The sequence below is a fragment of the Suillus plorans genome (assembly GCF_016647745.1).
Source record: "Suillus plorans strain S12 chromosome Unknown HD556scaffold_9, whole genome shotgun sequence".
Lineage (NCBI taxonomy): Eukaryota > Fungi > Basidiomycota > Agaricomycetes > Boletales > Suillaceae > Suillus > Suillus plorans.
In genome coordinates, this window is record NW_024537393.1 from 461,829 (window position 1) to 483,468 (window position 21,640).

At 49.3% G+C, this 21,640-nt stretch overlaps 5 protein-coding genes across 5 annotated transcripts; 2 read left to right on the plus strand and 3 right to left on the minus strand.

The window, feature by feature from the left end:
* Positions 1–1,137: 1,137 nt before the first annotated feature.
* Positions 1,138–4,169, minus strand: HD556DRAFT_1027784 (general substrate transporter). The gene is made up of 18 exons (XM_041295924.1): positions 3,716–4,169; positions 3,622–3,664; positions 3,483–3,566; positions 3,335–3,434; positions 3,201–3,283; positions 3,090–3,148; positions 2,998–3,042; positions 2,945–2,948; positions 2,877–2,893; positions 2,736–2,826; positions 2,657–2,676; positions 2,357–2,605; positions 2,283–2,289; positions 1,945–2,232; positions 1,825–1,879; positions 1,608–1,766; positions 1,338–1,549; positions 1,138–1,254 (listed from the first exon to the last, which is right to left on the minus strand). The coding sequence occupies exons 1-17, from the start codon at positions 3,907–3,909 to the stop codon at positions 1,365–1,367; spliced, it is 1,683 nt and encodes a 560-aa protein (XP_041164312.1). The 5' UTR covers positions 3,910–4,169; the 3' UTR covers positions 1,138–1,254; positions 1,338–1,364.
* Positions 4,170–6,585: 2,416 nt separating this feature from the next.
* Positions 6,586–8,761, minus strand: HD556DRAFT_1230443 (uncharacterized protein; the record flags this gene model as incomplete). The annotated part of the gene is made up of 4 exons (XM_041297354.1): positions 6,586–7,096; positions 7,148–7,224; positions 7,280–7,448; positions 7,503–8,761. 4 exons carry the CDS (start codon positions 8,759–8,761, stop codon positions 6,586–6,588), a joined length of 2,016 nt encoding a protein of 671 aa, XP_041164313.1.
* Positions 8,762–9,545: 784 nt separating this feature from the next.
* Positions 9,546–14,396, plus strand: HD556DRAFT_1230220 (AAA-domain-containing protein; the record flags this gene model as incomplete). The annotated part of the gene is made up of 10 exons (XM_041297330.1): positions 9,546–10,592; positions 10,651–10,810; positions 10,860–10,931; positions 10,983–11,156; positions 11,206–11,660; positions 11,714–11,846; positions 11,901–12,110; positions 12,160–12,314; positions 12,367–12,900; positions 12,951–14,396. 10 exons carry the CDS (start codon positions 9,546–9,548, stop codon positions 14,394–14,396), a joined length of 4,386 nt encoding a protein of 1,461 aa, XP_041164314.1.
* A 324-nt stretch (positions 14,397–14,720) lies between these two features.
* HD556DRAFT_1342649 (uncharacterized protein) lies at positions 14,721–18,099 on the minus strand. The gene is made up of 11 exons (XM_041302151.1): positions 17,664–18,099; positions 17,473–17,606; positions 17,289–17,421; positions 17,099–17,239; positions 16,733–17,049; positions 16,157–16,683; positions 15,960–16,103; positions 15,752–15,904; positions 15,209–15,700; positions 15,031–15,153; positions 14,721–14,980 (listed from the first exon to the last, which is right to left on the minus strand). The coding sequence occupies exons 1-11, from the start codon at positions 18,078–18,080 to the stop codon at positions 14,898–14,900; spliced, it is 2,664 nt and encodes an 887-aa protein (XP_041164315.1). The 5' UTR covers positions 18,081–18,099; the 3' UTR covers positions 14,721–14,897.
* On the plus strand, positions 18,100–20,955 carry HD556DRAFT_1342655 (glycoside hydrolase family 85 protein). The gene is made up of 7 exons (XM_041302152.1): positions 18,100–18,342; positions 18,399–18,416; positions 18,496–18,569; positions 18,619–18,702; positions 18,757–19,038; positions 19,099–19,204; positions 19,255–20,955. The coding sequence occupies exons 1-7, from the start codon at positions 18,166–18,168 to the stop codon at positions 20,812–20,814; spliced, it is 2,301 nt and encodes a 766-aa protein (XP_041164316.1). The 5' UTR covers positions 18,100–18,165; the 3' UTR covers positions 20,815–20,955.
* Positions 20,956–21,640: the final 685 nt, after the last annotated feature.

Consider the following 21,640-nt stretch of genomic DNA (forward strand, 5'->3'; position numbering starts at 1 on the left):
ACTCTTCGCTCAGTCCCTTCGTGACATCGGTGTCCCGTGCAAAATCATGGTATGCGAAACCAAAGGACTTCACGAGATCAGCTATACCGGCGACCGCTGTGTGCGTGGCAATTGGAGGATGGCAAAATAAATTTGCACCCAGAACTTTTCGGACTGAGCGTTTATCCACCCCACGTACAATGCAGGGACATAATGACATTTAAGGTACTCGTCAACTCAGGCAATGTCATTACCATAAATTGTATGCATTGGCGCTTCTCGGTCGTTGCAGGTGTAGCCTTGATCACACTGGCAGCATAAAAAACCAACGTCTCGTGCTGTCAAGGTACCAGAGGCTGAATAATCCGTATGCTTGCCACGATACTGGCATGAATGCTGAGTTTGAACTTAGGGATTAATATTTTGACGAGCAGCAGCTACAAAGCGCGTGAGCACAGAACTGACAAACAACAGAACGAACAACAGACCCGCGCTCCAACGTGATTGCACTATTTGTACACTCGCACTTTCGATGGTAAGAGTCCAGTCACCAACCTGTAGATCCAACTTATGGCACTAATGATCTAGATGAACTGTGGCCTCTTGTCAACCATTCTCCTGACATTGATGGCTATCGGTCTGCTTGGCGCACAAGCCATGCCCGGCTCAGGGACCGTGAATGGCTTGTCATGCACTTGGATTAAGTGTGGAAAAATGTGCCCAGGAGCTGTCGCAGACAGCCAAGGTTGCGTAGATTCGAAAGGTATCGTGGCGACTCAGTACTGCTGTGATTGATGGCCGCCGTAACGGGTGAGGTTGCAGTGTAGTGGCGTAGAGGCATAGAGGTGTGGGGCAAGTATTGTGATACAAATGAGGAATCCAGAAATGTCAGCGATCAGATATTTCATCAGAATTGCAACTATCAGAGATCGGGATATGAAAGAACGTACTATTCGATCCAAGCAGCGAGTGAGAATGAAATGCGCAGCAGGTTCGGAGCTCAACTTGAAGTAGGAAGGGTTCAACCGACCGGCCATCTCGTGGCGCTCGAACTTTGCAATTGTGTTGTACTAACTAGATATCAAGTGTCTCGATCCACTGGTCACGCGCCCGTAAAATTAACCCGGTGTGCACTGTGCACTGTGTTTCCGAGCATACTTTCTTCAAGCTGAAGCGCTGACGACTTGGTCCAGTCTCGACGAAGATCTCCTGTATTGATGGCCACCAAATATACATAACTTGAATAAAGTGCAAGTACTTGCTTCTCCCCCTAGCCTAGTTCATTCAATTTGCGACCACACGATTCTGCAAGTTAAGCTCGCTCGCATCCCAATATGATTGAATCGTAAACAGCTTACTGTTAGGTCTCAATGCAGCAATCGCATCTACACCTGTTTTCTGGCTTTTCCCGATGAAGAGGATGGCGTGGGAGGTTTTTCCGAAGGGCGTGGGCTAACTCCAAGAATCTCATCCGCCTCTCGCGTTCCAGCAAGTGGGACATCTTTCCGAAGCGAAACCTTGACAGGATCTTCGCCGGTCATGTACGCCAACGCAAAAACAACGTCAAGATCTTGCAGGGTAGAATTAACCAGGGGTCAGTCTTAGACAGAAGACAGTGTAAAATGTACCTTCTAAAGACCGACCACCGGTTTCGGGGAAGAAAAAGTAAACAACTGGAACGATGATCGCGTTCAGGGCTGCGAAGACAATATAGGTTCGCCAGGAAATATTGTTGAAAGCTGGGCCAACGACCATCACCACGACAAAGTTGAAAGTCCAGTTTGACGCTTGGGAAAGAAGGTGAGTAGATCTGTCTCCATGTCTCGGCGTAAGAGATTGACAAACCCGTGCTTAGCGCATTTGTCGGCGCTCGAGTTCTGAGCCCAGCAATCTCAGCGCACTGGAACATCAGAGATGAAAAGATCGGATCAGCGAAAAAGATCAAAGCAGTCGTTGGTAACTCACATATAACCAAGCTACTCCAAGCCAGCCAAAAGCAAAGAACGTGTTGAAGCCGAATATAAGAACTACGCTCACTATCTGCGCGGGGGTATTATTGATATATCCTAAGATAGCCAAGAGCAGCATCACGATGGATTGACCAATAGCTCCAAATAGCATGAGGTGACGCCTGCCCACATAATCTATAGTATAATAAGCAGCAATAGAAGCAAGGATATACTCTGCGCCGTTAGCTACTGAGGTGATCCGCGCGTTGACCTCGGAGAGACCAAGACGCTGGAATACAATAGTCTGTGTGATTTCAGTATTGCCTCAGCAGACCGTGTGGCCGCATGACATACAGCATAACTGTTGACAACAATGCATTTTTAGATTACAACAGATCGCATCCGAGTTGGAGGAATGAGATACCCACAAGGTAACGAGATTGATGCCGGTCAGCTGCTGCATCATCATAAATACCACAGCAATGACCGTTCGTCTAAAGTTCTGGCTGGGACCCCCGGTAGTGAGTTCACGTAGTGAACCTTGACTAGATGCTTCGACAGCAACAGCTTCACGAATGCCGTAGTAAGTGCGCTGAACTTCTGGATCAGAGAGAGGTTTATCTTCCATTGCGGATATAACGGCCATCGCTTCTGCATTGCGACCACGCTTTACCAACCTGGGTTTCTGATCAGTTTCACGAGAATCATGGAGGACGACGAGAACTCACCACCTCGGTGACTCAGGTAGCTTGCGTAGTGTACCAAATCGAATAAGTTAGTACACAGTCTGCGGAAAAGCAAACTCACGAATCCGATGCATGTCACCATAATGATTTCGAACACCAACTGCAGCGCTATCGGAACTCTCCACTGAGCAGACGACCAATTTACGAAAAATCTGATTTGATCGTTGTCATTGGCTTAGCTGCAGATAAAACTGAAACATACAGCGCCAAATCAACCAACTAAAGAATGTTGTCAACAAAAATGACCCAATAAAATAACGATCCACACACATAGCTGCAAGCCAGTCGTCAATTTCAAAAATATTGATGTAAAGCACACTCACGCGATGGTCACTCCAACCACGATCAATGTCCCCTCCATCATGATCCTAGGAAAAATCTGTATCTTTTCATTAAAGTGCTCTTAATAACGTACATTCGGCCCCTCTTTGCGGAAGGGGAGAGTTCCGCATGATATGTGGGCACTGTCGATGTCTACAAACTTGTTTTCAGTAGGACGTTGAACATGAGTAGGCACATCACTGACTATCAGACCGTTTCCGTAGCCTGTAAAGATACGAGCAAAAATCAACTGTGCAAAAGAAAACGCAGTAGTTTGCAGAATTGCCCCTGTAGGGAATTCAGCCGATGCTCTAAACGGGTCACAAACAGCTCGGCTACCAACTATCATTATACTGCCTCCTACAACAATTGTCTTTCGACGACCGAGCTTATCTCCCACCCAAAGATTGGACAGGGCGCCAAAGAGACAGCCTACTTCCTGCACGTTATGAGCACCAAAGATGAAGTAGAAAAGGTGACAACATACGTAAATGGCAATTATGAAGCTCTGAAGAGTGGCGTGATTGGGGTGACTGGGCTCCACTATGACTTCAGGGAAGGAACCCTCAAACTGGTACAATAAGATATGGACATTTCCATGCGAGGTTTGATAGAACACATGTTACCTGATTACCCGTAAGCAGTGACGACATGACACCTTGATCATATCTGAATCGCAAAATTACGAGAATTGTTGATTATAGTTACTTCCCAACGCACCCAAAGAGTGTGAACCCAGTTCCTGCTACAAATGCCACTGCAGCTGTTAGCTTACGACCACGCAGTGAGGGAGTATGAGCAGCGATATCTGCCGGATCGAATCCAAATTGTTGTTTGAACTGCTCATGGTGATGATCAGTGTTTTCTGCGACAGACGACTTATGTTTCTCCTCGTCAGATGAAGGGAGAGACATGGTGTTGGGTGTGTATTGACTTGTTTTTCAGAGGACGATAGTTAAATACCTCGGCTTCCAAGTTTAATCCTGATATGGGCCGCCAGAGAACCTGTGAGAAGAAATTATTGTCATATATCTCCATGATCACAGGTCGGGTTTTATCACGCAGATCGACGTCCTGAGGAATGGGAGTGTTTTCTATAAGAACTCCCGGCCACGCAATATCGTGGCTCGTGACACGTTCGTTGGACAAAAATAGATTGGTGAAAATGGACTTGGATGCAACTGCCGATAACTTGTTCGACGACGCATCATGAAGGTGTGAAAGCGGGGAATAATATTGGCGATCAGCGACAGGCTCACGAGGTCCTCGGTAATTCGAAGATACGATGTAGAAGGGAGTTCTGAATTACACGCAGGCTATTCGATAGCAATGGTGTGATTAAATGTAATGAGGCTTGACGGCAATCAGCTGGATCGGTGGAGGGGTTACAGTGGATCGGCCTTGCTTGGCCCTGATCGTAGGGACCAAGTTCGAATCACCTGACGAATCCTGGGAGGAGAACCTGCGTCCCATACCGAGAAGCAATATCTACGCTTGTAAGCGAATTAGGCTGCCAAGTTTTGGTAGCTACGCAAAGTGCCGTCGGCCCTTGCCGGAGGTTCGGCGGCACCGTCCGACAGTACTAGTCTAATGATCATCCCGAGTTGATCCCGAGATCATTCATGAGCATCGGCGAATCATATGAACGAACCCCCGCAACCTTTTCATGTCCTTTCGCCTGCCATCGGATACAGCATTTGTTTTCCAAGACATTTCCAATAAGCACACGAGGATCTGCGGCCATTGAAGGTTACCACAGGTTCAAGTTGTTATAGATGATGAGCAAAGGGTGTACTAGGATGGGGCCGACGTTTCATCGGCATACCCGACTACCCGTCGACCGAGAAACCCATCTTGGTTGATTAATCATCACTTGTTCAGTAGTCAGCGCCGCCACAACCGTCAATACCATTACTCTTGCCTGAAAGGTCGTTATTTCTAAATTCCGATTTCTACATTTACGCCCATGGCAAGAGACATCGACTAACGTTCTAAGGCCAGCGGCGCTAGTAACACTAGTTCCACGGAAATGATTCAAATCGAGTCACCCGTTTTTCGAAAAGAATCCCTTTTATTATACTTTTGGGGTCATCAGCCATGCTTCTTCCGCCAGTGGGCGAGCCCGATTGTCCGTGATTCTTAGAATTTTAGAATGCGTCGGCAATTATGCTCCCATCGCTGACCTATTTCGGACCTGCGGGTGATCAGACATCACAATAGCCCATTCCGACAACTCATCTCGCCAAACTATTACGGGTACAGGCGTACAAGGTGGGGTTTATTCTCAAACGATTAGACATAACGGCACGTTCATATATAATAGGACTCTCGGTTATCTGTTAATCGAAGTGAGTCGATCGTGGAAGTGAGATGGATCGCTGACATACTCCCTTCCAAGGTCCAAATTTGAATAAAGTTGAGTTCTGTCCTCCCACCGGGGTTAAGATCAATCTACCTGTTCTCTTCGTGTTATTGGTATGTTGCATTGTGGCGTTTCCCTATCCACTTTGTTCTGTAGCTTGGCAGCCTCGTGTTTGTAGGTATCCTTGGACACCGCAGTCCGATCTCAAGATCCCCGCATTGTCAAAACAAAGCTTATCCTTGACCACAGCTGTGTATCTTCCATATAAAATCCCTTTCGTCTGTCAATTTTCTTCAGCCTCTATCCTCGACAATCATGTCATACTTTACTCCCGCTGCAAACTCCAATCTTGCCAACAAACGTGGACAATCTCAGGCCACTTCGCATTACACATCTTCCTCGGTTCCCTCGTCCAGTGGCGGGGGCACGCAGCCGCCTCCACCGACGAGATATATCCCTCCCCCTGTCGGTGCCATGCAATCATCCGGCCAAACAGTGCTTAATTGCCCGCACTGTACTGAAATTCTCCCACCCGGCCTTGATCTCGCCACTCATCTTGTTGGATGTGGCGTAGCAGAGCTTCTCACCAAGGCCTATACGCCCTTTGATTATCCCTTCCGGCCGAAACACACCGGAGGTCAGCCCCCCAATTCCCAACCTTCTCCGCCGAATTATAGCGGCAGATCAGGTTCGCGCAGATGATTGTAGCGTGAGTAGTATCTTTTGTCTGCGCATTGACGCTCATCCTATGGTTAGCTTCAGAAGCTGTCCGAACGTGTCACCGCTTTGTACTTTAAACCATCACGAGTGCTGTGCTTTTTTTTGCCACACTAGACGCCGTATGAAATGCATGTTGGCTGATCTTTATCAGACAAATTTTGGCACTGCCTCGCTATTGCATACGCTTTCCCATACACCTTATTGTCTCTGATACTGCTTTGGTTTTGATTGATTGTTTTACCGTTTGTAGCTTACCTGACTTGATATCGGATTGGTGTATCACTTCTTTCTGGTGTAACTTGTTTCTGACGTGCCTGACTAGACAATCCAATAATAATTTGCATGATCTTCCTTTACAATTTACCTACTTACACGTAAGGCACAAAAGAATGTGAACGAGTAGGTCAATAGTGATACAACGTCTATACCGCATAACTCCCTGCGGAAGGATCGTGATAAAAGAGCGGAGGTATCATTATGAGAGCCCAAAACAAGCACACAATGTCATTCAGCTATTGGTAGCCACCATCACCACAGTATTGTCCTTCTCCTTCTCCCGTGACAGTTCGTTGGAGCTACGGGGACTAGAATTCAGCACGCCATCAAGGTTTGTAAGACCGAGACCCGTGACAGCTGACAGCACGCCACCCTCAGACGGGCGATCTCCGTCGGGACGCCCACGCCCCTCTCCCGCGAAGCGCGCTCTCCCTCTTGACAGATGTCCTGCCCGTCTCCCTCGGTCCTCCCGCTCACGGTCAGCAGAAGCCCGGTGTGCTTGCGTCGATTCACCCGTGCCCAGTAACCGCATTTCAGCTTCTACATCCCGCGTGCGTCCGTAGTTATGCAGTGTGTTGACGATCAGCACAAAGTCGATCAGCCCGACTATGAATAGTGCCGTGATGGCGATGCGCGGGCCCAATACGGCGGTTGGGGAGAGCGGTGCGGGGCTGGTATTATCTGTTGAAGAATCAGAGCGCCACACAAAGGAGAGGATAGCGGCTATGAAGAAACACATAGACCTATCAGGCACAGGTGAGTGTGAGAGCGTGATAGGAACGGGAAGGACAAACCAGGCAAGCCATACAGCAGGCATTGCTAATAGTACCCACACATTCCACCAAATGAATGTTGTTGTTTTACGTGCTTCCTGTGGGGTTGCTGTGAGCGTGCGTGAAGGAACGGCAGTGCCATGCGCCACGTACCTCAGCCCAACGGGTGGCTTTGTACATACTTCTCATGGTGCCAAAGCGGACAATGTAGATACAGCCGAAAAATAGGCTCATCAATGCAGATGTCAGCGAAAGTAGCGCTGCTGTGCGGATCACAGGATCCTGAGCCATCATAGTATTCTGAAACATGGATAATATGGCACTGCGGGAGGAGCATTTAACAACTTCCAAACGTGAAACAACAGTAGTAACTTACGAAAGCAATAAAGCGGAGACCAGGTTTAGCGTCTTCCACTCTCGGAGTAGGGAGTCAATGAACGCCTCCCAGGAATGCTTGAATCTGATGAGAGCTGGGGAGACGTTTGCGATGGTCCATTCATCTGCTAAAGGAAGAGCAGGCTGTGGGTGGTAGTGAGCCCCTGGCGGTATGGGGCTGGAGGTGGGGTTCGGCACTTGGGAGGCACAGGCTTCAATCAATCGTTCAATATCTGGGCGACTGAGCTCTGCATCTTGATAAATACGAGCGATGCGTGAAAAATAAAGAGAGGGAAGGCGAAGCAGTAAGTGCAGATATATTTGTCGGGGGAGAGTATCCATCAAAAAGTCACGAGAGGAGCGGAGGAATTTCCGTGAAGCCTTTAAGGGGATACATGTTACTGGACGGGGTAGACATTGCTTGAGCGCGTCCTCGCAGTTGGGATCAAAGCTTTCATCATTGTTGCGATCAGGGCTGCCGATAGAAAATCTGCGCAATGGGTTTCGCCTTTGGAAGGGGTTCTGAGGGACGAATGGCTCTTCGCGTGTTTCCCTACGACGAAAGGCAGGCCATGCAAATATACGCATGGGAGATGCAGCCCGAGAGTGTGACGCGGAAGGAGATTCGTAGCTACCCTTCCTGGATGTCTGAGCCTCTGCGCGCATGGCTGAGGATGGCATGGCTGAGGATGGTCGAGGGGGGTCGCTTGGGCGGCGAAATCGGGATAATGTTGACTCGATAAGCGGTGACCTTGGCGGAGCGCCACCGTCGCGAAGTAAGGGGTGGTGTACATTATTCCCTGGACGAGACATATTGCTGGGAGGGGGTGGTATGCGAGAAATGCCGCTCTCGAAAGAGACGCGTTGAAATGGACTACCCTTGTTGATAGCACCTTCTGAGGCGGTTGCCCTGGACATGTCAGGGGTGGAAGTATTAGGATGATGCGTGAAACCCTCCAAGGAAGGAGCCGATTGTGAAGTTTGAATGGCCTGACGTTCCATACTGCTTAAGACACGAGGACGCGACAAAGGAGAGTCGGGGAGTGCGGATAGCTTGTCTGAGCTAGTAAGCTCTGAATCACTACTAGATCTTGCGACTAGAATTTCGGATAAAAGGGGACTCTGGATCGGTTGAAAGGACAAAGGCGCACCATGAGATGGGAATGACTCGGCTCGGGTATTAGATGACAGCGCGTGCTGAGTGGTTGCTCCCTCAGATAACGAAGCTTGATCTTCAGGGTATGCAAAGGTGTGATTCATTAAGTTAAAAAAACGGAAGTCGTACAGGTCGTGAATACGTGACAGAGAGAGAGATATGGGAGAAATTAACTAGAGGGCACTTCTGCGGACCAGCGCTTTAAATATCATGGGTTAGCTTGCTGCCGTAAACTCGCCTCGAAGGGCCTGCTTGACAATGACAGTGGAAACGAATACGTGCTCCTTTTTTGGATTGCTTTGATCAGCATGAAAGGTAAGTCCGGTCACAGGTGTGACAAGGTCACGGGATGCGTTTACGTCATGAGCCTTCAGCAAGTTTGAAGTGGATGCAGCAACATTAACGACGACGAAATCTGAGCACTTCTTCCCTTGGAACTTCCACCACGTCTTCTCAACCACTTCAACTAAAAGTCCTCATCTACCCTTATTTTTTCCTTTTTTTCTGCTCAGATTTCGTGGATTTCTGCGTGGATCTCTGAGACTACCAAGATAGAACATAATCTATGGTTTTCAAGTAGAGAAACTTGGTCGTTTGGAGAGGATTGGCTAATTGAAGGGGAGGGGGAAATGGGAGGACACCAACTTCGGAGCCAACATGGTCACCACGCGCCATCAAATACAAACAAAGCCAAACAATCAATAGCAGGCAATAGCCACCTGCAAACAAAGGTGGTGTCAGTGCTTCTGCCAACGTCCTTGCTTGTTTCATCCATTTTTCATCTAAAAATCATTCAAGAAATAATCAGCGAGTCATCTTAGACGTAAAGTTCCTCTTGCGCACTCCTATTGCGCTCTTTTTCGCGATTTTGCGCTGTGACTTTGGTCTATGCAAGATCCCGATTCACCACTTCCTCAGCAGGACTTTCATTCAGCAGAATCATCTGAACCGCTCCCCTTACCATCGTCCAACGAAGAGCAACCGCCATTGAAGATCAAACTTAAGATCCCTCCAACTATTAAGCTACCACCACCGCCACCACCGCCGCCGCCGCCGCCGACCCAAATGACTCAAGGTATCGATGGTCCGCGCCGTTCAAGCAGAAACCGCACATTCTCCCAATCCAGTTCAGAGTACTTCGAAAGTGAAAAGTCTGTGATGGATGAGGACGACCACCCACCAGTATCTGCGGAATCACCAGAGTCTCCTCCCCCCGCTACCTTCGTCAAGTCCCAGAGAGGTCGCACAGTCAAGCTAGCCCAGTATCGCGAGTCGAGCGATGACGAGCTCAACAAGATATTTCGAGATGATGAAGATGTCGAACTCGTCAATTCCCATATTGACGCGATGGACGGTGATGATGAAGATGATGATCAGCCACGTCGAAAAACGCGCTCTTCCAGTAAACGTAGTTCCATTAATGACGACACGACAAGCAGCCGTCGTGTCCTTCGCAATAGGAACAAGAATCCCCCTCCTCCTCCTACAACCTCTAGTGGACGCGTCACTCGTCAACCTAAGCGCTATGAGCCTAGTAACAACCCTGCCAAGAGATTAACGCGTGCTCAAAGTAAAGCTGCTGCTGAAATGGATGATGGCTATATCGACGAGCCATCGGACGGCTCAGCTGATGCAGATGGCTCTCTTGATGACGCACCACGCACATCCTCAGATATCGACCTCGATGCCGAAGGCGAGGTGGATTTGGATGGCGAGGTCGAACATGGGGATATGCAGGACAATGGCCGACCGTATTCACTACGACAACGTGTCCCAATCAATTATGCTATCCCACCAGCGCTGGAGGAGATGAAACAAGCCAAACCGCGTCCAGCTGGCGGGCGAGGTGGCGGCAATCGAAGGCGTGGACCAGGGTGGAGTGCCTCTGGTGCTGAACTGAGCAGATGGATGGGCATGGCCCCTGCCGATGACTCGGTGCGTCATCATACCTGTTTGCCACATGTAGCAGTCAGCTGACGCACGTTCATGCCAGGATTCCGACTTCCCAACTCGAACACCCCGTAAACCTTTTGGAGGTGCCGGTGTTTTTGGTGCCGGAGGTCCTGTTTCGGCGGGTGGTGCTGGTTTACTACCAGGCGACCTTGCTGCCGCGGCTGGCACCCCTTCAAACCTGGGTAAAATTGGCGATGCAGGTGATTGCCGTTGTAGCTTGAAAATCATCTCCAGCTTATCTGTTCGCAGCATTGGCTGATGCAGACCCATTGGGAGTCAACACCAATGTCACTTTCGATGAAGTTGGTGGCTTAGATGATCGTGCGTGTTCTTCCATTTCGTTGCCATACTTTCTTGACTTCCTGTCTACAGACATACACTCTCTGAAGGAAATGACACTCCTTCCACTATTGTACCCAGAAGTTTTCCAGCGATTCAATCTAACGCCTCCTCGTGGAGTGCTATTCCATGGTCCTCCTGGTACAGGAAAAACCCTCCTCGCCCGTGCTCTGGCCGCGAGCTGTCGCGCTAATGGCAAGGGAGTTTGTAAGTTACAGTCTTTTTCGTCAGGACATCACTTCTCATGATCTGCCAGCCTTCTTCATGCGCAAGGGTGCTGACTGCCTGTCAAAATGGGTCGGTGAAGCTGAACGCCAACTTCGACTTCTGTTCGAAGAAGCACGCAATTGCCAACCGAGTATCATCTTCTTTGATGAAATTGATGGATTAGCACCCGTCCGGTCATCGAAGCAGGACCAGATCCACGCTTCGATTGTTTCTACGCTTCTAGCGCTGATGGACGGTATGGACGGACGTGGCCAGGTGATTGTCATAGGCGCCACCAACCGTCCAGATGCCATTGACCCTGCTTTACGAAGACCTGGTCGATTTGACAGAGAATTTTATTTTCCTCTTCCATCTCTCGAGGCTCGTGAGCGTATATTGACGATCATGACAAAGGACTGGGAGGGCTGGAAGGATGGAGAAGGTACTGAGAATATCAAGGGACTTACAAAGTTCACCAAGGGCTATGGTGGTGCTGATCTTCGAGTATGCGATTTTACAGCCATACGCGCTGGCCATCATACTCACTTATACTACAGGCCTTGTGCACCGAGGCGGCCTTGAACGCTATTCAGCGACGATATCCTCAGATATACCAGTCTAGTGACCGGCTACTCCTTAAGCCAGAGACTATCGGCGTGACATTCAGAGACTTTATGATCTCCATTAAAAGTATGTTTGTTTTTATGTAATACAGACAGTGTTAATCTGACATCTCATTTCTAGAGCTCGTCCCGTCATCTGCACGCTCGTCGTCCTCATCTGCTTCACCTCTTCCGACCCAGCTTGCACCTTTGCTTTCGGACACCTTAGAAAAGGTGAAAGATGCTATTAACAGGGTTCTTCCTGTTAGCAAGAAGCGTACTGCTTTGGAAGAAGCTATGTGGGAAGAGGATAGTGAGACAAATGCCCTTGACAGGGAACTGTTCATCCAATGTGAGTGCTGGCTGCTGGTTGGTCGGTGGAGTCGCTGATTGTTCCATAGCTATGGAGACCTTAAGGGTCTATCGACCACGACTGGTGCTCCATGGGCCTGCCGGTATGGGACAAGGCTATTTAGGGGCTGCGGCTCTCCATCACTTGGAGGGATATCATGTTCAGACTCTCGATCTGGGGACACTTATGGGGGACTCAACACGAGTAAGCTTGCCTCATCCTCCTGATGAATCTGTGCTCTTGATGGTTTTATCAGACTGTGGAAGCCGCAGTGGTCCAACTATTCGTCGAGGCTAAAAGACATCAGCCCTCGGTTATTTACCTTCCTTCCCTCGATGGGTGGTCAGCAGCGGTTTCCGAGACTGCACGATCCACTGTCAGATCCATGCTTGATTCGCTTGCGCCTACAGATCCCGTCCTCGTACTTGCCATTGTAGATGGTCCATTCTCCTCATTACCCCGTGACGTCCGTTCATGGTTCGGTATGATCCGCGAGAATCGCCTCACACTACCAAGTCCCACTGAAGCTCAACGGGACGCCTTCTTTTCGAGTATTATCGCTGACATCCGTCGACCGCCAAATCAGTTCGCAGATGGTATCAAGCGCCGAAAACGAATACTTGAGGAACTACCGATTGCGCCTCCGCTTGAGCCTCGTCAACCGACGGCTGCTGAACTTGCTGTTCAGGAAGAGAATGACCAACGTGTCATCACATTACTGAAGTATCGTCTCGGCCCTATACTAACAGAGCTGAAACGCAAGTTCAAACGATTTACCAAGAAAGCTAGGGTGAGTGTGATCACTGCGACTGCTGCGCACTCACCGATATTCTGTTTTAGGAGGAGTATGACTTCGATCCAACTCCTGCGGTTAATGAAGTGGAAATTATTGCCACCACCACTACTGTCACCATACAAGCCGAAAACGACGTCATCGAAGTCTGTGAGCAAGTCGCCCGGGAGCAGCCAAATGGCATCGTTAATGGCGTCCCCCCTGATCCTCAGCCAACCGAACATCCAGAACCTCCACAGCCACAAGAACCACGGCTATATGACATGGACCTCGAGAGGATGCACATTGACCTGTACAAGGGCAAGTACCTCACTCCACAAGATTTCCTGGAGGACATCAACAAGATCGTTTTCAACGCCGCGGCACGCTCACATCATGATCCTACTGGTGACAGGCTGTATAGGGCACAAGCTATGCTGACTGCTGCCGAAGTGAACATCCAAGATTTCGATGCTCAGTTTAAGCACGAGTGTCAACGGATGGCTGAGCGGGAGCGGAAGAGAAGGGAGGAGCACAAGAAAGCGAAAGAGAAGAGCAGGGTCGGAGAGGACACTCAGAACGGCGCAGCAGCGCCTCGCAGGAGTGCTCGCCACAATGGCCAGCAGCTGGATATCACTATCACGGATCCGTCACAATTGGAAAGGCGACTGAAAAGGGCACGTTCTGCTGAGCGTCAAAGCGGTTCCCCTGTATCAGGTGACGATAAAGCAGAAGCACCTAGCACTCCTCGGAACTCGAAACGTCAGCGGACGATAACGAGCGATGATGACCACGACCCGATGGACATAATTGGTGCATCTCGCGCTCAGAACAAATCTTCAGCTGTGCGTTTTGCAAATGACGTTCAGCCGCCTCCTGAAAACGACGTGTTGCCCGTTTATGATGCACCTGTTGCTATCAACGGTGTGTCAAATTCAAGTGCGATGGCTGTCGACTCTCCTTCCCCGCGGAAACCGGCTGGCTTTGACCCTATGCTTTTAAATCCTATGTCTCCTGACGGCGGGTTCCCAGCAACCTCGATATCACACCTTCTTAATGGTGCAGGACCGTCGACAGTGCCCGCGCAAGATGGATGTACCCCTCCTCTTCCTTTGTTGTCCCCAGCAATCGGAGTCGCGCTTCTAAATCCATTGATGCCGCCTCCCCGCACGCCCTCTCCACTAGCCACTCGGTCATTAACCCCCGCTGCTGATGTTATACAAGAGCAACCCATGGTGGTTGTACCCCCAGTCGAAATAGAAAGAACCCCAACTCCTTTGCCAGACTTCCACGTCGATGAACATCTACTTTCGACACTTCAGCATGATTTATGCTCCAGAACCGCGCAGCTATCCGTCGAGCTTCTCGAACAGCTTCGTGCAGCAGTGCTCGGGAGCATCTGGAGACATCGTACTGACTGGGATCGTGATGAGCTCATAAGAGAGATACAAGACACACTAAAGGAATTTTTGGATGACTTTACTGCTGGGGGTGATAATCCTGACTCGCCTTGAGGTTGGCGGTGTGTTGAGCTGTCAATTGATGTGGTAGATTATTGTTTTTATTTCGCAGCTCTATGTATCTTATCATCGTTACTACTTGTAGCGTTTGCAATATTGACATCACCTCTTGCGTGAAATCGAGAATCCGTCTTGAGTGGAGCGACTTACAAGAATTGCGGTCTGGCCTAACTTGTCACCAAAGTCTTTGATTTTGCGCATGTAGCTTGCCTCTGGGCGAGTTGAACTTCCTTCCCCTATTTATTAGCATATGCATGTTACCAGCAGTCGTTGTAAGAAATTGTTGTGCCATTCGCATTCACTGCCTTCGAAACTTCATTCTGAAAAGTTACTCGTGTTGCTTTTGTATCAAGATCAAGTGTCACTAATGGATTCCTGGCCAAGCGACATGACGCTGCAGAATCACTGGACTTGCAAATATGATTATGAAGAAAATACAGGAAAGCCAACGATTACGAAAACCACGGGTTAAATTTTAAGCAGGTCGGAATAAAACTAATAACGGCGACCGCCACGAGTCCCTCCCCCAGGTCCCTGGTATGGTCCATAATCCGGAGGTGGACGACCACCAGCTGCACCTGTGCATAAATTAGAAGATTTGACCACTTGAATTGATCAGTATACGCACTAGTACGGACAGGAGGCGGCACCGGTGGAAGCGGCGTAGGTGGTGGGGTAGCACGTCTGGTAGCACTAGGAATCACAGCATTGCGTAACAACATCATCAGGTCATCAGTTCGAAATACGGGCCCTAGAACGAATCTCGCATCAGGGATTCCTCACAGTTTAGAAATAGAATGACGCACCATCAAAAGAAGCTGGACTAGGTAATTGTCCGACAAACCACGAAATAACAGTGGGTAAAGTAGACGCCTTGTCATCTTCGCGGTCCTTTTTAACATGCTGCAGTTCTCTGTCTCGCTCTCTTTCCCAGCCTGCGGGGCTTCCAAATCGCCTTCTAGGGGGACCCTCCCATCTTTCTCGGTCACGGTCACGAGGCGGAGGAGATGATGGCCTCTGCCGCTTGCTAGGGGGGCCAAAGTCAGGTCTCGCAGATCCCTCGCGTCTCTTGTAGTCCGGAGATGAGGTTCTCTTTATGGGCGGCTGACTGGTTGGCATATGCGAAGCTGAGGTCAAGGAAAACAAAGAGTCTGTTCGCTTTTCAATGGAATTCAAGGTGCTAGTTGAACCCAACGCGGCAGGCTGACGAGCTGCCATGGCAAACCCAAGATCCCGTGCTGCAATGGCATCAGTTCCCAGATACGTATGTCGTTGAGCAAACCGTTTGATGGGAGGATCTTGAGAGAACTGTGAGCTCCATATCCTAAATGAGGTGTCCTCGCACGTACCCGAGGGATATACTTCAGCTATTCTCTTTTCAAGCTTCTGTGCTGCCTCAAGATCACCATACTGGTACTCATAACGGGCCCACCTTTCCCAAAGGGGTCGAGCGCGTTCAGGTGAAAAAGCTGTAATAACCCGTTCAAAAAGAGCTCGAGCATCTGGGTAAGGAAATAGTAAGTGGGCGAACAGCACGTAAAGAAAATGGAACCCAACTGTTCTCGTCATTCACGGATATCAAAAATCCGAGATATCTCAGAACAAACTCAATCTCGTCACCATAAGTTTCCAAACCTTTCTCAAATATACGCGATGCCACGCCAGTACCACCATCCTTGTTGCAATGGTACTCCATTAGAGCTGAAGAGGGGCCATCATTATCTGCGGCTCTAACTCTCGGGCCTTCAACGTACCAGCGGCTTCATACACCTCCCATGGTGTCCATCGGTCACGCCTAGCTTTCGCAAAAACTGAACGGAAAGCCTTGAGGTCGAGAGCACGTCGTGCAAACCGAATATACATGATCCAAACAACACCATATTCTTGTCTTCGGTCGGAGAGCTCTTTGAATTTTGGAGGCTTCTCATCGCAAGCCTGAGTGGCAAAGGACGAATTGTTGGAGATCGTTCCCGCTTCTAATGACCCTGAACCATTTCCAGCTGGAGCACCCGTATGCACGACACGACCAGAGCCATCAGACGTAAAAGACGAGTTGGCGGAATTAACGCGATTTTCGAGCTCATCCAACTCAGCACGCAAGACGTCAAGGAACTTGTCGAACGTCGCAGTGACCTCAGCGTGTTCCTTGCGGGACTCTTGTAGCTCACAGTATGCAAAATGGAGGAGGAAGCTTGTAGGATTGGCCTCCATGCCAGACTTGAGAATATTCAGCGCCTCTTCCGGCTTACCCATGCTGTTTGTCCACACGAAAGCCATATACCTGTACAGACCATGAGCTATCCATGACAAAGTTAAAATTGGAGACAAACCATATTTCTGCATAAAACCTCATTCGTATAGCAGCTTTGCGATACACGCCCTGTATACGTGAAATAAGAGTTGCTTTATCCTTGTCCTCAAACTCGAGTGGGTTGCTCTCTTCCCACTTCAAGTAAGTTTTCCAAGCCCCGACAAGTGCCCTTTCAGCCGCATTGAACGTAGGAGTAGGAGGGAGGTATAGGTGTGGTCGTGTGGACGAAGAAGCTGGCGGCGGAGGGAACAGCGGTCCTAGGTGCCGTTGGAGCTGACGAAGCACTGTACGAGCTTGCATGTATGATGGGGATAGATCTGACATGAACTTCTTAGCCTGTACCACTGTAAGCATTACACCGTGTCACATCAGCAAAGTCAATCACCGTTATCTTGTTGAGGCTATTTTCGAAAGTCTCCAATTCCGACCAGAGCCTCTCGACATTTTCAAGAGGGATTTGAACCGCACGATGGTAAACTTTGCGCAGGGAGTCCATCTTTTGCTGTTCCTCCCATGTTGTAGTTGTCTGTCACGGGCGTCAGTAGTGTGCTGAAAGTGGCAGGAAGATGACAAACCTCTCCGGCCTTCAGGAACTGGATATAATCACCCCAGATATCCCCACTATCTTTGTCTTGGCCTATACGGCTCAAAGCAAACTCATACGCTTTGCTAACAGCTTCGCGACTGGCCGGTGATGTATTAACTCGCCTGGGCAAGTAGTTCAATGCATCTGGATTATAGTGCCCATATCACACTGACCTGACGTAGGTAAGATAGAATTTCCAGAGGTCAACTAGAGGAGAAGATCTCAGGAATCTTCTGAAGAGTTCTTCGGCGTAAGGAAAAAGACCGGGACTCAAGAAATGATTGAGATAGGCAATTTGAGCGGACGACTTGGTGTTCGTGATACATGTTAAGGACTGTAGAGTGCAAGGCTGGAAGGTGCATACCGTGTTGGGATAGACTTCAAGCAGAGCTTCATAGGTCTGTTTTATTTGTTCAATTTCACCGCGCGTCTCGGCGAGGTCGACAAGTTTGTTCCAGCCGTCTGGATCATGAGGTTGCTCACGCAGCTTCTCGCGCAGAACATGCCATTCAGACGGAGCTTCTTGACTCGGAGTATCTTGCTTGATATTGCCTTGCTGAGCTGGGGATTGTTCGTGTCCGTTTTGAGCGGTTGTCTGGTTGAGAGCATTCAGAGCATTCAGAATCTCTTCGGTTGGCTGAGTCTTGTCTCCAATATACTCGGTGTCGTTCGTTGCGATTTCCGTTGGTGTTTCGATATTGACTATACTGTCCTGTTGTTCCTCAGACATGTCCGTCATAAAAACGGAAAAAAAAGAACGGTTTGGAGGAGAGTTCATCATACACAACAACCCCACGGCTATTTCCCACGCTCTTCTTATTCAATCATCGACATCAACTACCACTGGGCTTGAATTCGTGAGCGTCATGCCTCTGCGAGGAACTGGACATGGAAAACTTCTTGGCGACGAGGCACCCTACTTTGAGTCTCTGGCCGAGCTTGATCAATGGACTAGTCTCCCTCACGCAAAGTTGATGGCTGTCTTGGAGTATCAGGCCCGTCCTCAGCTTGCAGAATCACTGAATCAGAGAGGGAAGCTTTTGGTGAAGAATAAAAACTCATGATCTTCCACGATACCCCACTAATTCGCCTATCAAAGGTGTGCCACGATTATAAAGTGAGTAGGTGACTCGGTCAATTTATGTCATATCAGTCACGGTAGCCGTAATGAAATGACTCAGTCTTCCATTCCATAGGGAGGGTATACAGAATCTCCTTCTGGCCTGTGCTATACATTCAATTTTTGGCCTCTATGTGACACATTCGTGTAGTACGTTGACCTAATTGATTAGCTTATCACACCTCATCGCTTGCGGCAGCTTCTCGCATCACCGAGTTACTGTTCCTCCATCAGGATGGATCACTGCTGGACATCGGCAAGGGGTTAAGATGCTCGGAACAATGTAGGCTCTACAAATCACTGTTAGATAACCCGCGCTTCACTCATCTTATTTCAGAATATTTGAGGGATCTGGAGAAGCTGACTGCCTCCAGCTGATAGTTGGACCTCCTCAGGCAGGCGCAGGCCCGATTTTACGTACAGATTCGATCCCCATGTCAAGACACTATGCCTCGGTTTTGGCGGAGCTTGCTCGTCAGCGCGGGTTTGATGGGTATCTCCTGAACTTTGAATGTCCGCTTCAAGGGGGCCCGGAACAAGCGCGGGCGCTTGCCGGGTGGATTTTACTTTTGAGATCCGAGCTCGTAACCAAAGTTGGTCCTCATGCCCAAGCTATTTGGTGAGGCCAAGGCGGATCAAAAGTCCATCACAGACGTTTCTGACTCAATTCAAATCATAGGTACGACAGTGTGGTATTCAACGGACAACTGAGGTGGCAGGATCGACTGAACAGTCTGAATTTGCCATTTTTCCTCTCGTCTGATGCATTCTTCACGAATTACACTGTAAGTATGTGTTCACATTCGCTGTCTTTATCTCAAGCGTATTACACAAGTGGCCGCCATCTTTTCCAGCCCTCACTGCCCAGTATTTCATGAGCTTGGATCCAGTACTCATCAATGGTGATGCGAAGGGGTCATCTACCTCTTCCACCAAATCTCTTCAAAGCATCTTTACAGGTGTTGATGTCTGGGGCCGAGGATCGCACGGTGGAGGAGGATTCGGTTCCTACAGGGCCATGACACATATCGATCCCCAATCACTCGGCCTGAGCGTCGCCCTTTTCGGGCAAGCGTGGACATGGGAGAGTGAACAAGATAAGCCAGGATGGAACTGGGATCAATGGTGGGAATATGAGCGCAAGTTATGGGTCGGTCCCGCAGACCCTCAAGAGGTGGTCCCCGTGCCTGATGCTCCCAGACGTCGCGGAGAGCCTGAGTGTCCTCACGATGCGTTCGAGCCAGTGTCGTCATTCTTTGTACATGCCACCCCTCCCGACCCTGCCCAGCTAGTCTTTTGCACGTCGTTCTCACCAGGAGTTGGACGTTCGTGGTTTGTCGAAGGCATGAATGTTCTTCAGACGGATGACGGTTGGACTGATATCGACAAACAAAGTTCCCTTGGGAATTTAGTGTGGCCACGACCATCTGTGATGTGGGAAAACGATGATCGTCCAGAACCACTCCCTTTAGCGTCATCCAGGTTGGATATGAGCGACGCATGGAATGGAGGGAATACCCTTAAAATCTCCATTTCTTGTGCTGGCAGTACGGCTGATGATGCATTTTTCCGGTGTATCTGGCTCCCTGTGCAGTCGTTGAATGTGACTTCCCTTGTGTCATATGACGTTAACATCGTTTACAAAACTGCCGCTTGTGAGGGGACCGACCTTGACCTTGGACTTTTCGTGAAGCCATTGATGGCGGGTGGCGGAGATCTCCCAGAAGTCAATGTCGGGGCATCTACCCAATCTTATATTAAGAACGGTTGGACCAGACAAGTTCTTAGCTTCTCACTCCTCCCCGGCACAGCTAATGCATTGATTGCCGTTGGCTTGATCATCGGTTTCGTCGCCGAAGATCCGTCTCAGCCACTTGATTTTTCAGTCTCGTTGGGTCAACTTGCTGTATATCCATCTTCTCCCACCGCCCGCGTCTCTAAGGGAATCCCCGGGATTCTGTGGGCTAAATTCCAAAGCACCAAGCCCCTCACCTCCCCTTCAACCGGTTTCGGTGGGCTTCTCACTTGGGACATCGCATCCTCTTTTCCACGTCTAGCGTTACGGGTGATACCCCCACCAGAAGACTCGAATCCTACATGGATTTTAGACAGTACCAAAGAACGATTCCCTTCATTTCTTTACTTCAATATCTACGTCATCCCGCACCCCCTCTCTGGAAGTGTCGCGGGAGCCACGGCCGCGATATTTATTGGAACAACAGGCTTAGATGGGCGTGCTAACAGGTTGTATGTGGATTCAACGATTCTGCCGAAGAACGTGACGGACGGGAGAGGGTTACGCTTTTATGTGCAAGGAGTTTCTGACAAAGGCGATGTCCTACCATGGGAGATGTGTGCATACGTGGATTGCATGTTCGAGCTCGGAGGCCGTTGATGACCGTGCAAGACGCTGAGCACGTAAATACGGCTATGAGAGGGATTTGTTGGTTTGTTGTTATAAGAACGAGATGTTTCAAATGAGGTAGTGCGGCATGCTGCACATTACACTACCTCATGTACGTGCCTAGTAGAACTTGTGTTTGTATTCATATCTATGATCAAGGGTCCGATGTGTCATCAAAATGTCCAGAATATAACCAAGAGGCCAATTTTCCTCTGTCAAGCTAGTCTAAAAATGTCAGCGGCTTGCTCAGCTGTGAGTATATAACACCCCCAGTCTTGCTTCCCTCCTTCACCCGGTTGATCTTCTGCTTTCTGTTTTGCCTTGCATGACCCATGTCAGATGCTGGAACGAGATATGTGGCATTTACACACACGTCGCATTGTCATCCTAGCACTGACAGCCTCGTGTCCATTCCGAGTCTGCCACCATGACTATCCTTCCACCCCGCCGCCCGTCACCGCATAGCATGCTCCGTATATACTTCCTTAGCTGACGCTTTGTTTTCTCGATTGCACCCGGTTCGAGAATCTTCACAGGCATGTCTTGGGACGAGACTCAGTACTCATTGTTTGTCGCAAAGAAACCACTGAAATACGCACTGCAACTGCTAACCATCAGCGCTAGCCGTGGCGGGATCTGCTTGGCGCTTCGCCGATGTGGCCATCACGGTATTTTCCAATTTCATATTTTGGCTCCACCATCGAATTGACAAGCGTGCGATCTTCACTGGCAGGCCATCGGCAGTTATTGCTGTCCACGTCAGGATGGCTCGGAATGTGGAACTTGGGTTCCCTGTTTAGGAACCCGAGGATGCCTG